The 18,803-nt window shown below is 38.1% G+C and overlaps 1 protein-coding gene across 2 annotated transcripts in view; it reads right to left on the bottom strand.

The window, feature by feature from the left end:
- Positions 1–684: 684 nt before the first annotated feature.
- parga (poly (ADP-ribose) glycohydrolase a) overlaps positions 685–18,803 on the bottom strand; it is a 30,668-nt gene continuing 12,549 nt past the window's right edge. For both annotated transcript variants that reach the window (XM_026940301.3, XM_053232821.1), the window contains 9 exons: positions 15,141–15,220; positions 14,990–15,050; positions 13,583–13,658; positions 10,020–10,167; positions 5,732–5,810; positions 4,528–4,636; positions 4,047–4,152; positions 2,575–2,703; positions 685–1,594 (listed from right to left, as the gene is read on the bottom strand). In XM_026940301.3, coding sequence (XP_026796102.3) covers positions 1,431–1,594; positions 2,575–2,703; positions 4,047–4,152; positions 4,528–4,636; positions 5,732–5,810; positions 10,020–10,167; positions 13,583–13,658; positions 14,990–15,050; positions 15,141–15,220 — 952 coding nt within the window. In that variant the 3' untranslated portion in view covers positions 685–1,430. The remainder of the gene's footprint in view (positions 1,595–2,574; positions 2,704–4,046; positions 4,153–4,527; positions 4,637–5,731; positions 5,811–10,019; positions 10,168–13,582; positions 13,659–14,989; positions 15,051–15,140; positions 15,221–18,803) is intronic.

Genomic DNA, 18,803 nt, shown 5'->3' with positions numbered 1-18,803 from the left:
TTAAGAGCAATATGACAGTCCTAATGATGAAGAGAAGATTACTAACCTGCTTAAGGTGGTCAGAACAACAGTAATAAGTAATGGTCCATAATTTAAGGCCCTGACTGATTGGTATTGGTAATGCATCCTGCTCCCGCCTGCCAGCCTACATATCAGCAGTGATAAATGAACCATGTCAAACGGTCTACATAAACTCATCATAAGCTCTGCCTGCCATCTCAACAACAAATCTTACAATTACAAAAACCCTAAAAAAAAAAAAACACATACCATTTTTCACCATAATTACACTGATACATAATAACTGATCACAAATAACAAATTTATTATTCTATAAGAGGAAACCAATGTTCCAACTAAACATTATTAGTCCCTATGCTGAGCATTGGCTATGCCTTAAAAAAAAAAAATAAAATAATAAAAAAAAAAGCCTCCACTGCCTTGTATATCAGGCATTGATTACAGACCTGTATTCCTTTTTTAGGCTAAGTTAATTCTGATTCCCACTGGAAAGAATAATGCACCTTCAATAAAGCAGGGATTCACACACGTATAGCTAATAATGGCTATTTCTTCTAAACATTACACTTCAGTTGGAATGTCAAACTTCTCAAGAGCGAACATTTGGGTAGTCACATACCTTGATGGTAAAAAAAATAAATAAAAAAAGTGACCCTAGATTAGTTAAGGTGTTCAGTTTAACCCATTTAATCAGCAATATTAAAATAGAATACAACAGAAAAAAAATCACTACCTTTAAATAGTAGTTGTGAATCAAGAAAAGAAAAAAAAAAATTACACTTGCGCATAGAAATCTTAATAAATTGTTAAAAAGTACATGCCAAGCTGATCAATTCAATATAGCAACACTACCTTTAGACTGAAAGTACAAATTCTTTTGCTGAACAGTTACAGAATTTCCTTTAATGTGTAAAAGTTAACATATACTGAAAACTCAATTATAACAATACCTTTCTGAACCCAACAAAAAAGATGACTCTGACTGTATCCTTTTTCATAATCAAGTGTGATAGCGAACATCTCAGGGTATTTTAAAGAGTTTTCATGCATACAATGTTATATATGGTTCTATCATACTGTATTGAATCTGTGTAAGTGCCCTACTAATAGTCAACCAGTAAAGATTAATATGCCGTTGTCACTTAATTTTCAAGTGAATAATTCAACACCATGCAGTTGATCTGGTTACAAATGTCTCTCTGGTAAATGGGGAAACACAAGTACCAGCAACCAGGAGTACTGCTGCTCTACTCTCAAGTCACATATTTAATGTATTGTGACTTGAGGCATTTCCCGAGCTCAATAAAAGTATACAGACGTCCATCACATCTCAGAAAATCACCTAAAAGATCTTTTCCTAAAGAAGAAGGAAGCACTAAGGATGCATGTCAGTTCATGACAGGCCAGCATTAATGTCCATCTGGACGAGGAGAGGAGGCTGCAGTGGGCTCAGGAGGAGGATCTGAGCTGATATGATCATAGATGAAGCCGTAAAGACTGACATCAGGCCTCTGACTGTGACTGTTCTTCACCACCGTATTAAAATACAGCTTCAGGAGACCATACAGTTTGCCTAAAGAGAGAAAGAAGGAAGGAAGGAAGGAAGGAAGGAAAGAAAGAAAGAAAGAAAGAAAGAAAGAAAGTGACAATTATCATTAGGCGAATAAGAGCATAATGCAGCCTGCACATTAGCCAAAAACAAAACAAAACAAAACACACAAAAAAAAACAACCAAAAAACAAAACCCTAATGTGCAGCGGTGGTTAAAGTTCTGGTGATCTACATCTGGTGATATAAAGATTTAAAGAGTACAAAATCCCTAGACAGACAAATAACCACTGCAAGGCGCTTAAGTGTTGGATGTTAGGACTGTATCCTGTCTCTGTCTCTGTCAGTAACTTTGGCTAAAAGCATCTGCTAAATTAATAAATGTAAAAATGTTGCCAAATGGCCAGATCTGATTATACAGTATATGATAAGTAAGGAGTAAGAGCACATCACAAAGTGTTTTATTCCACTTGTAACACTGCAATTTGCCACTGATTTTTTTTTATTTTTTATTTTAAAAGAAAGCCACCAACATCATTATTGGCCTATAGGCAGTTTTCTGGTTTCAGACCACATGGCTACTAATGGAACATTATTCCACCTTCACACTGATTTCTGGGTGGTTTTTGAACCATTTAAATTACACTGCAAACAGTGCATCTAACAAGTCAAAGAAAACCAACAGAAAGTCAAGTGCTATATGATGTTCATGTACCTTATATGTGAAATATTCCTAGGTGTTTTCAACATACTTAGACAAGTACATATTTGTGAAGTTGGTTGTGAGTGTGCCCATACTGTACAGTATATAGATTTTCCTTGAGCTTGATCTGCCTGCATAATTATGACCCAGGTCTACTTATGATGAAGGTAAAGCAGAATCTGAACATTGCAAGTTTAAATCTGATGGAGAAAAAAAGAGACCTTGTTTCGGAAAGCTTGCCCTGACATCAGAGGAGAAGGTCTGTTTTAAAATGGCTGCCATGATGAACAGTGTGTTCTTACCCACTGTGACATGTTTGTCTGTCAGAAACGCGTGCATATCATGAACGTCCCTCATGAGCGCCGAATCACCGAATGTGAAATAGGCCACATCTCTGCCAGCCTCTGCCGCTGCCATTAGCTGCAGCAAGGCTGCAAAAACAAAGTCACATGTCATCAAACTGTATTAAGATTCACAAACCAATCAGTGCTAATGCACCATATGCTGGGGTACACTGGCTAAACATTCATATGCAACTGCTTAATGTAATAACATTCATTATTTAGAGTAATCCAAAGAATAAGAGGTACATTTTATGGATCGTCCACCCCAACGTATTATTATTGCACACATACATTACTTAGGAGATAATAAGAAACTGGCTTTCATTTTTGTCCCATGCTCTTAGCTTTAGAAAATATGAGTGACAGGTCCTTTTTTAAAGGTAAATAATCCATGGCTAACATTCCTTATTAAGACATTCAATCTTAGTCTTCCAGCATCAAACAGTCTGAGAATACTTTAAATATTTTAAGAGGCTTGATACAGCCCATTGATTAATGAATAACATGCTAATGAGAGCTGCTACTTACAATGAGTAATCCATAATACTGCCTTCCCCCAACATGGAAATACTCTTATGTATAAATAGCTAAAATGGGTAGTGTAAAAATAACTGTATATTCAGCTGCACGGCTAATCCTGCTGGTTAAAGAGCCAAAGCCTTGAGAGATTATAATAGAGAAAATAGAAACTAATTTTCAAAGGTGATGATAATTTCACTTAAATATCTTCTCAAATTCAGATCCATCAGAATTATGTACTCACAACTTAAGTTCTCACAGATGAGACACTTATGACTAAATAGGAAACAAATTTATAGCCAAGGCTGAACAATCAATCAGACTTTTAAATGATATAAACATTTGTCATACTTGTGGCAGCCCTCATTTACTGGTGCAGCTGATCAATAAAAGGAGAGTTGTAATTACCTCTTAAATAGATAAATAGATGAGTGAGAGTAAGCTAAAGTAATTAGATTAGATATAACAGAAGAAAGCTTCTCTTCAATCTCTTGTTTATAGAAACACACACCAAGTGCTTGAACATTCAGTGCATGACAGGAATCTTTCACCAAGCAAAAGAGCTCTCAAAAGTGCCCTACTCTAAATACCATATTGACATTCTAAAGAGTTTTAATTAACAAAGCGAAGTAACTGATGTGACAGTAAATATTGACATTCTGTAGACAATAAAAAGACCTTAATAAGTACTTATGATAGCTTCATGAAACGATCATTCAGTAAGAAACAGGAAGAAGCCCCTTTACAGGTGCTGATAACAGCGCCTTCTGTCAGACATCACACCTTATTCACTGGTGCAGTTATTAACATTAAACATTTTTTTGTATTCATCCCTCCTTAACTGGTGTAGTTCAATGTGAAAATCAGATGTTCAATTATTTTGCATGCCCTGAGCCAATCAGCTGCTCTACCTTTGAGTCGGGTGTCTCCCCCGAATGCACCACATCCCCAGTTTCCTGTGGCAATGGCTGAGAGGTTCTGGGTGTTGACACCGTGCCGCACAAACCCACAGTACGCCTGACAGAGAAGATACACACACACGCATACACACTAATAGTAAGCAGCAGTAACCCTCTGGGAAAGTAACCATGGGTACATGCCAAAGTGGATGCACAGATAACCCTGAAGCATGAACACACATAAAACATGCCGGATCTTTAGGAGGAGGACAGGTCAGAATGCTGTGTGTAAGATACTGTAACCTGTCAGAATCCTCTGAGATTCTGTTGATCACATAGGGCATGACATTTTGGGCAAAGGATACGATGGAAACACACATTTACGTTTGTCAAAAATGCAAAGCAGGAACAGCAGCTGCTCAGTAACAGCAAAAGTTCACATATTTGCAACAGACAGAGAATTTTGAATTTACATGCAGAACTCGCTACTGACCTTGTTGAGCTCCCTTGTGATTTTGTCAGGGTGGAATTGCTCCATGTAGTATCTGTACTTCAGCGCATCCACTGCCACAATCTCTGTACACCTTCTCTGCCACTCATCCCTGGGCAGGAGAAAAGGACATTATGAGCCAGCACTACAGATAGCAACACTTCTATGGTAGAATTTACAGGGCAGGGGTGGACAAATCATAAATTCATTAGCTAGTCCACTGGGCAAGTGAAAGCTCCAATGTGCTTGCCTAGTCCCATGTTATGACTGCACAGAAGTCCAATTAACTAGGCTAAAAAGCAGCAACTTAGTTAATTTAACTCCAGAGTATGATGAGCTAATTGGAAAAGAGTAGCGCTCCACAGCATCAAGGTTCACTGCACCACAGAAAAATATATGAACCAGTTGGAACGAAAACAACTATATCGAATGAAAAGTGTTCTTTGTGAAAGTCAATAGGGAGTAGAGTTTTTCTTTTTTGGTTGTTGGACAAGTGAAGTTAAAACAATTGCTAGATAATGTTATATCAATGGCCTTCTGAACCTACTTGTCCGCTGAGCACCTGTGGGGGGAAAAAAAAGAAAAGAAAAAAAAAACAACTAGCGCAAAAACATAACCTGTCTGTCCTGGGCACCCGGGATTACACATAAGAAGAGACCATTATCTAAAACAGTGTGACTCAGTCTTGGAGCTGAACATTTTATGCTGTCCCTGCTGTAACACATGACACGTTCAGCTCAAGAATCCAGGTTTTATAAGAGATAAACACTAAACTGTGCCATGTAAAAACTGCATAACTATAATCAAAGCAAACTGGGCTCAAATCTTATTCTCAGCCATTCTAATTTTGTGATCTTTAAATTTTCTACACAATACCTCTGCCTGAAGCCAACCTTGATTCTGATCCTTTAAATTTGACTTGCATATGACAGAAGCTACATTCAGTTGTAAGCTCCCTGTTACACACATTATCCTGCTTGTCATTAAGAATACAGAAATAATGAAAATTGATGAACATACTGAAATTAAACAAGATATTTCCTAGTTATGTTTTGTGATGTTATGTCTAAGTTCATATGTCTAATACTGTTATATATTAATATAATAAAGTGGTCAGGCTAAATATTCTTTTATGCTGTATGTAAACGTCACTAGCAGAAGAGCAGAAAGCACAGCATTCAGAAGGCTTATTTTCTCTACTTGTTACCTTGGTGTCTCATCTTTGTGGTTGGCCTTCCATGAGTAGCTTTCTGCATAGCCAGAGTACTTACTGTACTGCTCAGTGCCTGCACACAAAGAAAAGAAAAATAACTGTATTAAAAAAAAATCACTTTGCTGCCACTTTTAGCATCAGGTAGAGGATTCATTTTAATACAGGTGGTTCATATCAAACAAAGCAATTAGCAGGAGTCATGACTAAAAACATTTACTTCCAGCACCAAAAACAGGGCCCACAAGATAAGTATTGATGGCGTAGGGCACATTCACTCCTCGGTGCCAGTATGCCTGATGAGCTGCATTTATTAAAAAATAATGGTTAGACTACTTGAGAAGATAAGGGAACATTTCAGAGGACAGAAAACTAAGTTGTAGTCTTTGTTATTCATTCCGTTATCATTAAAAGCTTCCGCAGCTGTTCTTAGGTAAGTACAGGTTGGTTATTCCGAAGAGCTCCAGGCCAAACTGCACAAGAGCATGTCCTTCATTAGCACTCATTAGTGTGTGCAGCTGCTCAACGAATCTGACTAAAGTCAGACTAAAGTAAGCTAACCACATCATCTGAAGAAAACTATTTTTTGCCATGTGTGAGAAGAAAACATAGATTATCAGATTATTGGGTAACCATGACTGACCTTTTCAGTGGGGTCTCAGTTTACCAGATACTCAATCTCAATTCAAAAGATACCAAAGATTCAAAGTCTTAGCCAATTTGATCATGCCTGCATACTGTAAAAGGCTGTAAACGCTCAAGTATGATTCCCTACAACAATGTCAAAACCTTCAGGATTAAACATTGTCGACCAAATCACTTAACACCTTGATCCAGTTTTTCATTCACTCATACTGGGTGGTGGTTGCTGCGGCAACAAGCTGAGAAGGTCAGTCCAGAGTTCTGTATCTCCAGTCACAGATTCCACTTAGATATGTGAACTTTTCCATACTTGTCCTGGGGGACCCACAGACATTCCCAAGCAAACTATAAGATATAAACTGTCCAACGGTCCTGGTTCTGCCCTGTGGTCTCTGTCCATTGGGATGTGCCCAATAAAGCTGTAGTAAGGGCAGGTAAGGGGGCATTCCTGTAAGTTACCCAAACCACCTCAACTGTCTCCTCTTAATTTACTCCAAGGCTCTCCCAGACTGTTAAGCTCCTCACCCTATCATTCCCAATAACCTAAATTCCACCGCCTGTGTAACCTTATACTTTCAGTCAGTATCCACAACTCATGACTATCTTGTTGTGAAGTGGCTTGTGTACTTCTGTGAACCTCAGGGCTACATCACTGGGTGCGTAATGCTCCTAGTAGGGCCACTGTTGATGAACAGATCTGAGGGGAGAGTTCAGACAAAGAGTGACCCTAATGACACCAATGAAAGGTACAAATACCCTGTCGGATTAGGGTTAGGACCCACCCCTTTAGCCAGGCTGGTGTTTGCAAACGTAACCCGCTTAGCCCAAAATGGCAATGTGAAGCCAGTTCTTCAGCCATGACCAAGATGAAGCGTGGGGGTCAGGGGGTCTAATGCCAGTTGGGATGCAGACACATGATGGATAGTCTTGGATTATGGATTAGACTATTACAGAAAAGTGCTCTGTACATTGCAGAAAGTGTTCTGTACAGTCAGATTAAAAACGTTATTTAACTAAGAAAGATTGGTTAATATGGTGAAGCTTTCTGTAAGGAGACAATTATTTAACATATATGGAAGGAGTCTCAGGAGAGTCTTCAGGAAAGAGGATGTTTTTTTTTACTCGAAAACAACAACTGTGGCGTAGTAATGGGCCTCCACTTTGCATCAGGCCACATTAACTGTCCAACTATATTTAATCATCTTTACAGGATTGAAATATTTTCAGTGTTAACATTTATCCCCAACAACACAGGACAAACAGGTCCTTCTCAGCAGCCTTCCAGTCATCTGAATCTGAGTGAGTGGGATGGTATGGGTGGATGAGGAATGGCTGGATCAGTGCACAGCCCCTTATAACAAAAACCAGCCGCTTCACACACCTGCAAGCAGGACATGCAAGGCTATATACAACTTCTCCCACTTCACAATCTCCAACATAGATATCATTTATCTTCTATATTTGGTATGGTTTCAAAACTCGCCCATGTAACAGGATTAATCAGGTGGATAGCTCTGAAGGTCTAGCTTTCTCTCTCTCGCCAGTGTTATTTCATGAAGTAAGACAGATTAATTGTATCTCAAGAGGATCATGAAGACTAATGTAGTAAATCAATGAAATACAAATGTAGAGGCATAAACTAAGACAGGTTGCCAAATATTTCAAAAACTGATGTCAGATGTTGACATTTTTAAAGGATGTCTAAAAAAGACAAAGATGTATATCTTATCACATATAAAACAAGTGTACAAAGTGCAAGACAGTAGCTTACACATTAGCCTGGGTAAATTATTCCCAGTTATTGCTGCTTAAAAATCTATCACTAAAGGTACATATACAGAATGCAGTTTTCCTTTTACTATATTCAAAAATGAGCCAGACAGCAGGCAATGCTATCCAACAAATATGCATACTACCGTCAGTATAACATACAGGAGTGGACAAATCAATAGCCTGGGCACCTGGGACAAGCAAATTACATGTTCTAGCAATTATTTATTCTTTTTTTATTCGTAGTTGCCCGGCAGACAAGTAGGTTATGACAGGAAACAGAAAAACCTTACTCTTTATTGGCACTCTTTTTATTGGTATGTATTTTTAAACTTCACAGTGGTGCAACACACCTCAATGCTATAACTATAGCACATGTTTTCAAATTCTGAAGTCTGCTGCACTACACACATCAGTTGAAGTGCAATCTGGCTGTTGGTAGAACTATTTTTACTAGGTTTTTACTAGGATTAATTAGTGTGCACGGATAACAGGAGATCTTTTCTGAATCAAGAACACACAGACACAAGCCAAACTCAAATATCTTTTACATGCGATTTGAGGAGAGAACACTACATCTTACAGCTAAAATGCCGGCAAACATCTTGCTGACGTTTGCCGAGGGCACAAATACAACATGCTACTTTAGAAACTTTGAGAGGATAATCATAAACTCATTCATTTCCCCCCTTAACTAGCAAACTAGCTCACCATTTTCTGGGCAGCCAAAACATGGGACTGGTGGGCTTCCTAACAAATTTATTTATTATACATGCATATTTATTCTACACATGCAGATGTAAAAGTGACTAAGGAGGTTTGTTAAACAAAATATAGAAAAAATAATACTGATATGACCCCTAACCTTGATATCCATAGTTATGGTGGGAACAAATGTTACAAAATGTGATTTTGTTTGACAGCCAAGACAAAGTACTGCTACATACTACAGCTGAGATTTAGATCTATTCCATGTGCCGCCCATCACCAGATGTTGCTCGGGGTATAACTAACTAGTTATGGCAGGGTCTGTCTCACTCTTACACACCCACAGCAGGAGCAGGCACCTTGTTTCGGTGTGGAAGCTGTAGTGAGAGATTGATGTGTTTAGGATGCAGGATGCAGGACACTAACTCATGACCTGGGCTTCTCTTCAGAGCTGCTGTTAAGCGAGGGAGCAGCCTCTACAGAGTGGGGAGGGTGTGTGTAGTGTGTTGACTCAACACAGTGAGTTGGAGGGTGAAAAATAAGGCAATTCGGCTGGGGAGAAATGAGAAATAACAGGGCAGCCTGGAGTGAATCAATGTAATGGATTTACGTTCAAATTGGATGGAGAGGGGAATGGACGAGGAATGAATGGAACCCAATGAATACATAGGCCTCAGTGAGCAACGGCAAATAACTTGCTAAGAAAAAAAATTACAGATGGTCAACTCAATTTATGGAGAGAGAAGTGCTGAAAACTAGATGGTGTTATGGGAAAAACAACTGACTAAGAATGCTGCTTATGTAAATTTTGATTAATTATATCATGATGAACCAAGAATGTTGATCAATGCTTCAATCAGGTTGAAATTTCAGTTTGCATTTACCTCTGGTGGAAAATGAAAATAATCTGGGGACACATCAGACTATTAAAGAACAATTAAGGGAAAAAGTATCAGACCGCTGACTGGAGGATCAGATTGATCAAATTAATCGAGAAGTAAGAAAGAACAGCAGGAAAGGAGGAGCAGATGTCTGTGTGTGTTTGAAGCACAGAAAGCGACAAAGGTTGAGAGATGGGGAGCAAGACACAGAATAATAGGCGAGAGTGAAAAGAAAGAAGAGAAGAGAAGAAGAAAAATTGTGTAAAATCAAACCATTTGTTTACCTGTGATGATAAGGCACTCATTGTGGTCCAAAGCCTCAGTAAAGAGACGTGAGACAATAAGTTCTGGGTTGATGAGAAAGCGAATCTCCTCCTGGACCAACCCTAGTCCTGTTACCCCTCCTCCTACCATCCTGTTAGCAAAGTCCACCTGCAGAAGGAACACACACACCTTGAATGACACACCTTGAAAGATCATTATCCCCTGGTTGCTGCGGTCAGAGTTTACATTTCTTAGCCATGATTCACTTACAATGAGCCATCATGAAGATCCCATCATGAAGATCCCAAATGGATTCCTATTCATTTTCTTTGTGCCCTACACAGGGTATTACATATACACGCGTAGTGTAGAACTTCATTTGAGATTCACTTTGATTAATTTTGCACTTAATGTTTTCTTTAAAAAAAAAAAAGAAAAGAAAGAAACTTGGCAAGCTTGGTGGCACGGAGGGCCATTAATTGAAATTTGTAACTGTGCATTTTCACTAAAGATTGTACACTTGTGTTTGAGTGTGTGCCCTGCCATAAAACAAATACCCCAGCCCTTATTTATCAAAGCTGTGTTTATAAGAAAAAAAAAAGAGCAGATTTCAGCATCTGGTTCCTTATTTACATGTCATATGGACAGGACAATCAGTTTACCCTCATATACATCTCATTTATATGAGGCATCCACCAATTTATGCAAAAGTTGTGGCAGTAAGTATTCAGGAGACTACAGTGATTCAAGATACGAGGAAGTAACTTGAGCAGGGAAAAACAGTGTTTTTCTGATTTAGAGGTGGTTGTTGTGGAAAAAAATGATTCTTTTTTGCAGCCTCAAAAAAAATGTTAAATTAAATCAATAAAATCATGAAATTAGTTAATAACCTCAAAAAGCCCACAGTGATATCCACAGTGAGTATTTGAATAGTCCAGGTGTCTCTGTCCCAGACTCGGTCAGCGCTTCATGGTGCCAAATGCCTATTTACTCAATTGAGCTATAAGAGATCCACATTTGCTGATTCACATTTACAAAATTTGCTATTTCAGTTATTAACATTATTTGATTTTTACTGTTATTATTTATAGTACTCAACTTGCTATACTACATTTAATTATTGATGATATTGATTTTGATTATTTAGCTGCAAATCAAACATTTTTCAGTTTAAAATGTTTCACACAACGTTTCACAAACTCCAAACAACAGACATTCTTTTCACAATTAAATGTGACCATATGCATCTTTGATAAATACTCCTCCTACTTTCATGGGTACTGTTAGGTGATTAAAAAATTGATACACACACACACACACACACACACTTAGCCAGGACACGGAGAGAATTTGTTGTTCAGTGGAAAAGTGCTATTACTAATCCTTAATATGAGTCTAAGGTTCCTGGAGCCTGCTGCAGCGTGAAGCCATTTTGCAGTACAGGGAAAGTAGGGGGTTGGGCTGCTGGCTATTCTCACTGATCAGGTGATTCAGTTTGGGGTCAGGATGCTGAAACTGTTTTCAGCACTACTGACAGACTGTCAGCCATCCCAAGCTTCCAGAAATATCCATCAATCCGGCCTGCAGGACCTCAGACCCACCCCAGTGGGATCTCCCAGGGTTGCTCATGTGTGTGCATCAGCTGTCAGGATATGCTCCATGCGGACAGAGGAGAGGGGAGAATGGGTGAGCTGGCATGACAAAGGTAGACACTCTGGCTGCAGTGGTGTCAAGACACTAAAACCCAAAGTGGGGCAAGGCTGGAGAACATCAACTCTGACATCATGTGACAATACAAAAAAACTGCAGTAAACGCATCAGCTGCAATTAAATAGCAATAGAAAAACACAGCACCAAAGAGTTAACTTCAAAAGCAGGAGCATGTCCATTTTTACATTTAGAATTTAAGCTCATTTTTAAATTAAACACTAATACAGCTGGTCAAGAAAGTACAACATGTCAAACCACAACTTTCATGTAATGAGAATTATCTACAATACAGAGTAGGTTTGTGAATCTTTATATTAACAATACATCCAAATTTATTAAAAGCCAAAAACCTTGTTACACATGGGTATAGTGTACTGTAGCAATATTCTTCACAGTGTGACTTAACACAGATGGGCAAAAAAATGAAGATCTGGTCTAAAAATGAGTTGCACTCCTGCCAAAACCAAACTGAATACAACAGTTATAAAATATTAAATTAATACTCCAATATTTCTGACCTGATCTCTAGCTATCATATCTCTGGGCTTTAGTCAGAGAATAGCTTTGGTATGTTTCCTTGTATTGAGGAAACAAAATAAACAAACAGAAAACTTAGTGCAAGGGCAGTTGCTGGGGCAGTCAAAAAACGTTTTTACACAATTTGCTAGAAAACTTTCATGAAGGTTTGGATAATTCATGCCTTCAGAGACGGAACTACTTTTTCAGATGGAAGAATCTGTGGTTATGCGATACATTGAATAGTACTGCCTCATTGCACATGTATACCACAAAACCTCAAGGAAGGTGTATAATTAGTAAATCTCTCTCATTGTTAATGTATTTTATTGACAGAATTAAACATCTGTTCTAGGACCTTCATTATAAGTGTAATTTTTTTCAGTATGGGGAAATACAGTACAGTGCAAAAGTCTCAGGCACATGCGAAGAAATGCTGTAGAGCAAAGATGCCTTCAAAATAATGAAATTCAAAAATACTATAAAGAACAGTAAACAGTAATAAATGAAACAAAGTCCATGCGTGGTGTGACGACCCTTTGCAAAAATAGTAGTCTCAGGTACAATGTGTGCAGTTTTATAAGGAAATGAACTGTAAGTTTTACTGAGCATCTTGCAGAACCAGCCACAGACTTCTGGAGACTTTGACTGTCTCACTCGCTTCTTATTTTTGCAGCAAAACACAGAAGCCTTCATTATGTTTTTTGTTGAAAAGTGGTTTCTCACATAATATAATGCATTCTTTACTGACATACAAACATTTTTCTGTAACATTTCATTTTGTGCTGTAAAACTAATGTTTGGAAATCTAAAATGTTTTTGTACTGAATCAATAATGTGCTGTTGTAGTTGTTCTTCTTTCGGCTGCTCCCCTTAGGGGACGCCACAGCGGATCGTTGGTCCGCATGTTTGATTTGGCACAGTTTTTACGCCGGATGCCCTTCCTGACGCAACCCTTCCCAATTTTATTCGGACCAACACTGGGAGTACACTGTGGTGTGCAGCCCCAGTGACTGGGGTCGGTTCCCTGGCTGGGAATCGAACCGAGGGCAGAGAAGTGAGCGCGCCGTGGCCTAACCACTAGTCCTCCGGGGACTATACTGACTTGATAATGCAGAAGTCATAAAATCTATAACAAAGTTTGTACTAAAAAAAATAGGGTGCCTAAGAATTTTGCACAGTACTGTATGTGGGAATTAATATCTATGATAATCACAAGTTACAGAGATGCTGTACAGATTTAATGTTGAAAACAATTTTAAGACATTCCTACTTTTTAAATGAAGAGCATATTGCATGTTTATTTGATTAGGAGAAATGAATAAAGCATACCCTATGTATGCAGTAAAGTGCTCACCTGTAGCATGCCGTATCCCTGATCCTCAATGGTCCCCTCACAGGTGATATGAAGTCGTGTGAGCCGGGTAGACAAGCTGAGAGGAAGGAGAGTTACAAGAACACAGTGTCATAGATGTAAAGCACCCCAGTCCTCTGGCACCCTAAACTGCTAAAAGAAGAAGGATCTGGGTTGAATATTTGGAGGAGAGGGCAGATGAGTTGAGTATTTGTTTGGAGTTTACACAAAATCTGTTTGTCTTAATATCATGTGGAAGTTGTTCTGGGTCTCAATAGCAGTGTTGTAGTGTAAATGCTGAGTATCTCATACAGTTAATTATCTACTTGGTCAGTTCCCTCCTTACTTATGGCACTTAGTACTGTACTGTTATGGCACTTAGTACTTATTTTCAGACTGCTGCTGCAAAGCACTGGAATACTTCCCCCAAAAAAAACAAAAAAACAAAAAAAACCTAATTCGAATAAAATTAAATTAAAACTGGATAAATTCATTTTGTTTTCCAGAATTCTGTTAAATACATTTTACTGAAATATGTAATCTACAAGTTTTCTCTCAAAATTTGTAAATCTTGTGCTATTGCGTTTTTGTATTTGTTTTTTTTGGTACCATTGTAACTTTTTTTTTCTTCCCCTTTTCCTTCCATTTTGTATTTCTATCTCCTTCAAGTGGCTTTGCTGCTTGCCAGGAAGCCACTGCAAATAAGAATGTGTCCTTAATGTTCGTAAACTGTCACAGGTTAACTTAACATCAATTCTTACTTCAAAAGATCTTGCAACACTGTGCATTTTTAAACTAATAACAATGCAAATTTTTCACTGGCATCTCCACGTTTTTCAAAATATACGTATATAAGGCAACTACATACACACTGTAAGTAAGGCTCAGGAGGTTAAATACTGAGCAAACCATACACAAACACATATCAGTAAATCATGATATGAAGGAGAGGGCTGGAAAAGGTCAAAAGTTTTTGTGATTAACTATGAAATATATAAAATCTTTTCTCCAGTTTAATTACTAAGGGAAGCTGCAAGACAGCAGCCGAGGTTTTTACTGTAGTTCCAAGCATTTCAATGGTCTGAGATTTTAATAAGCTTAAAAGACAGGCAGATAAACCTAACGTAAAGTACATTTTTACTTCCTGCTCCTTCACTCAGCTTCCAGGCTGCACTGCCTGGGGAAGCAATTGGCCTGAGAGTCTACACAGTGCCACGCTTCATTTATCAAGCGAGCAGTGGGTTTGAAGGCATGATCTCTCCGAGTGGATGGCACAAGATATAAGTGAGGCTCTTAAACTGGTTCGCATGAAAAAAAAAAATCAAATTAGCATTTTTGCTTCATAGGTCAAAACACTCATTTTACATTTTCTACACCACATACTACATTTGTATTAATATATGAAAGTACCTTTCCCATTTAGGAAAACTGCTCAGACTTTGTCTTGTAAATGTCACGAGACCAGTGGGCTCTGAAGGTGAAACAACAAGCATGTAAGTGCAAGCTTCAATAATGTGAAAACATACAGATAATTTACTTAAAGTCTGAATGCCAGGCTTACTTTCAGTGGTGACTCTTCTGAAATAGCAAAGAAGAGTTTTGAGTTTTTCAATCTTCTGATGAGCGGATCCCTCAAACAATCTGCAAGCAAAAGAGACAATACATGCTATTAAAGAGACTCAAATAAGTGTAGAAAAAAATGACAGTGGCATCTTGAGACAAGATCAGTTCTGCTGACCATCCTGATCTAGAGGCATCAGGCCAGGCATCCACACAGTGCCTCATACACAAACACCTTAACAATCCTAATGCTGCTTGCTCATGGAGCACACTTCCCCTCAGTCAGGACAATAATCACGAGGCTGCTGTCCTCAGGCTAAACGGTGCACTTGCATAACACTGCACAAAAAAACGACAGCCAGAGGAACACAACCGCTTTCTCATAAAAGCCATTAGGGAGCTACTGGTCCACTTTAAAAGTCTGAAATAGCCAGAGTTAAGGTCTTTCTAGATGGCTTTCTGTATTTAGAACATCATAGTCTTCCAGCTAATCATGCACTATCATTTATTGCTTTTGCCACTAAACTGAAAATGCATTCAAAGAATAAAAGAAGAAATAAAAGAGAAAATAAATGAATAAAAGAATTAAAAGGAAATAAAATAAAATAAAATAAAGTGGCAAAAGGAAATCTGATGCATTAAAAGCCCTTCAGGGAGGAAAAAAAAATCCGGCATGGTATTTTTTCTTTATAGAATTCATTTAAGTACATGGCTCAGGAGGCAAACTGCCTTTAGTGCAAGATAGCTGCTGGTGTATGAAACAAATCATTGCTTAAATACACATTGATTAATTACAGCCGCTGCGATCTCAGGATCATAAGTTAGTTACTGTATTTAGCAAAATCCAAGACCTGTCAAAATGGTACTAATTTTATAAACATGAAAGATTCCTGTAACCTGTACCATTCTTTCATTCATGTATTCATTCATCTTTTAGAGATCACTTTAGTCTGATTAAGATCATGGTGAATCCAGAGCCTATCCCGGGAAACACTTGGCATGAGGAAAGGATGCTAGTGCATTGCAGGACACCACACGCAGATACACACACACATTCACTCACAGGAGCAATTTAATGCTACCAATCCCCTTACTGGCATGTTTTGAGAGATGGCAGGAAACCAGAGAACCTGACAGACATTAACCCAAGCTCAGGATCGAACCAGGAACCCTGGAGCTGTGAGGCTGCCACGCTACACACTGAACTACAGTGCCATCCTAACACCATTCTGATCCAGCTACTTTTAGAAAAGACCAAGCTGACATAAGTAATGTAAGTACAGCCCTAAAAGACCACCACACACCCTAAAATCAACTTTTTCTCCTTAAGAAATTTTGCACAAGAGACAATGGCCATTCTTCAGTGGTGTCCCTTAATTTCCAAGGGAAAAAACTGTACTGGCATGCCAATATTTAGCATAATATAACTACATCTCTGAGTGCCAGTCTATCCTTCATGTCACAGAAGAAAAAAAAAAAAAAAAAAGACATTGACAGGTCTGCCAAATAAGCAATCTCTAAATTGCCCAGTGCTCGACTGCGGTGCAGCACGAGCGAATAAGTAAACTGATGGACAGTCATTCAATTACAGTGGGCTGCACCATAACGATCTGCATGTCTGGAATCTCCGCTGTCTTTGGGAAACTCGTTTCCTATTGGCTGGCTCTTGCCATGGAGCAGAATGAGAAGCTGATGCACTGGCTGAAGTCTGTGTCCCTTTGCTGCGCTCATCTAAATAAGCCATCTGACTTAATGCTGCAATCACTCAGGCAATCACAATCCAACCCACTTTAGCCATCTTTAGCCAGGGGAGATAAAAGCCAAAACAAAGAAATGACTATAATGGGAGTGTAGGGTAGTGCAGCAGTGTCTGGCTTTGTCCGTGTGCAGTGTCTAAGAGAAAAGACTTGAAGCAACATGCTTGATGGATGCCGTTTTCTATCTGTATAAAATGAATATCCTTCTTCACTACACAAAATGCTTTATTTACACATAGACCAGTGATATCTACCTGGCCAAGGAATGTATTTTAATTAACTTAAAACCAAAGGTGGTATATTAGATTCCAAGAGAAACTGGATAATGCCTAACAAGAAATGTGGAAGTACTGCTGGTATCTAATGATATCTTAACAACATTTTAACCCATGTGAATTCAATAAGCCTCAATATTATTGCGAACAGACACCACAAACATGATCACCTGGTAAAAGTGGATTCATGAAAAATATAAAAATTTAAAAAACTCATATAACCATCTGCAAAAGTAAAAATGTAACTGATTACAGGGTAGAAATGGAAAAAAAAGAAGAAGAACTGAATATGTATGATAGTGAATTCAGACTGGATAAAATCTGTGGAATGTTAAATAGAGAAATATAGTAATGTCTCAAGAAATAGCAGATATCTGTGCACTGTAGAGAACTGTTTTAGTTAGCCTTTAAAGGCCTGAGATCTTATAGTGGTTTAATATATAGCTGTAGCATGGCACAGAAAAGACCCTTCTACAAATTCCTCCTACAAGCAGAAAAACAGTGTTTAAACCCCAAACTCAGAGCTACAGAGCCGCTCAGGTGTCACTGTGGTTATTTTTTAAGACATGGCCATGAATTAATATACTGAGCCAACAAGATAATATATATTTTTTTAATATGGCACTGATCTGATACCCAGTACAACAGCAAAAAATGACAGATCGGATATCAGAGAAAACATATCGGATATCGGATCCTGTAACAAACAAAAAAAAAATTTGAACTGGAAAAGAAATGTATCTTTGGAACTGGAAACGTTTACATATAAATAGACTTGTCTGTTTTCTTTTGTCAGGATTTGTTTTATTATATTTACAATGATTTTGGTGTGAAATGTTTCAGTTTTAAAAAAATTAAAACTTAGTAGTTCTTAAAGAACTTTCGAAAAGGTGTCAGTATTGGCCGATACTCAAGGTTTCACTATCGATATCAGTATCAGAAAAGAAAAAGTGGTATCGTGACTTAAATACATCTCTATATTTAGGCCATGAGATAAGCTTCTTATATTATAGTCACAATTTAAGTTTCTCGAGATGTATTTAATTTCAGTGTACACAATGTGCCGCATAGAAATGACTAATAATAGTACACTTTACTTCAATTTTGGAACGAACATACTGGAGTCATCTGCCTTAGCCCGTGTCACCTTAAGTGGATTATTCAATGTGAATAGACATTTTCACCCATTCCCGCCAAATAACTGAAGGCCACATATTAATTACAATGTTCCCACAACATATTGTAGGCTCAAATTACACAATTAGTTACATAATAAGCTGTGGCCACAAGATACTTAGTTTATATTATATTTACTCGTGGCTTCAATATACTAATTCATGCCCACGCCATATTGAATAATAACTATCCTGACACCTCAGCGGCTCTGTATGGAGTATAACAAAGAGCCGCAAATTCAACTGGGCACGAAAAGTGTGGTTTTGAACATGTGACACCACTGCAGGCTTACTGATGTACTACTTACTCTGCTACTGATTTTAAAAAGAAACTTCACCATACATACTTCAAGAACAAATTATAATTTTTTTCTTTTAAAACAGAATAATTTAGTCCTCATGCTTGAAGCTTGAAGTTAATCATCACTGCCCTCTTATGGAAAATAACTTAATATTA

Source organism: Pangasianodon hypophthalmus, chromosome 3 (genome assembly GCF_027358585.1).
Source record: "Pangasianodon hypophthalmus isolate fPanHyp1 chromosome 3, fPanHyp1.pri, whole genome shotgun sequence".
Lineage (NCBI taxonomy): Eukaryota > Metazoa > Chordata > Actinopteri > Siluriformes > Pangasiidae > Pangasianodon > Pangasianodon hypophthalmus.
The sequence above is the reverse complement of the archived record's forward strand: the minus strand, read 5'-3'. Positions and strand labels throughout refer to the sequence as shown.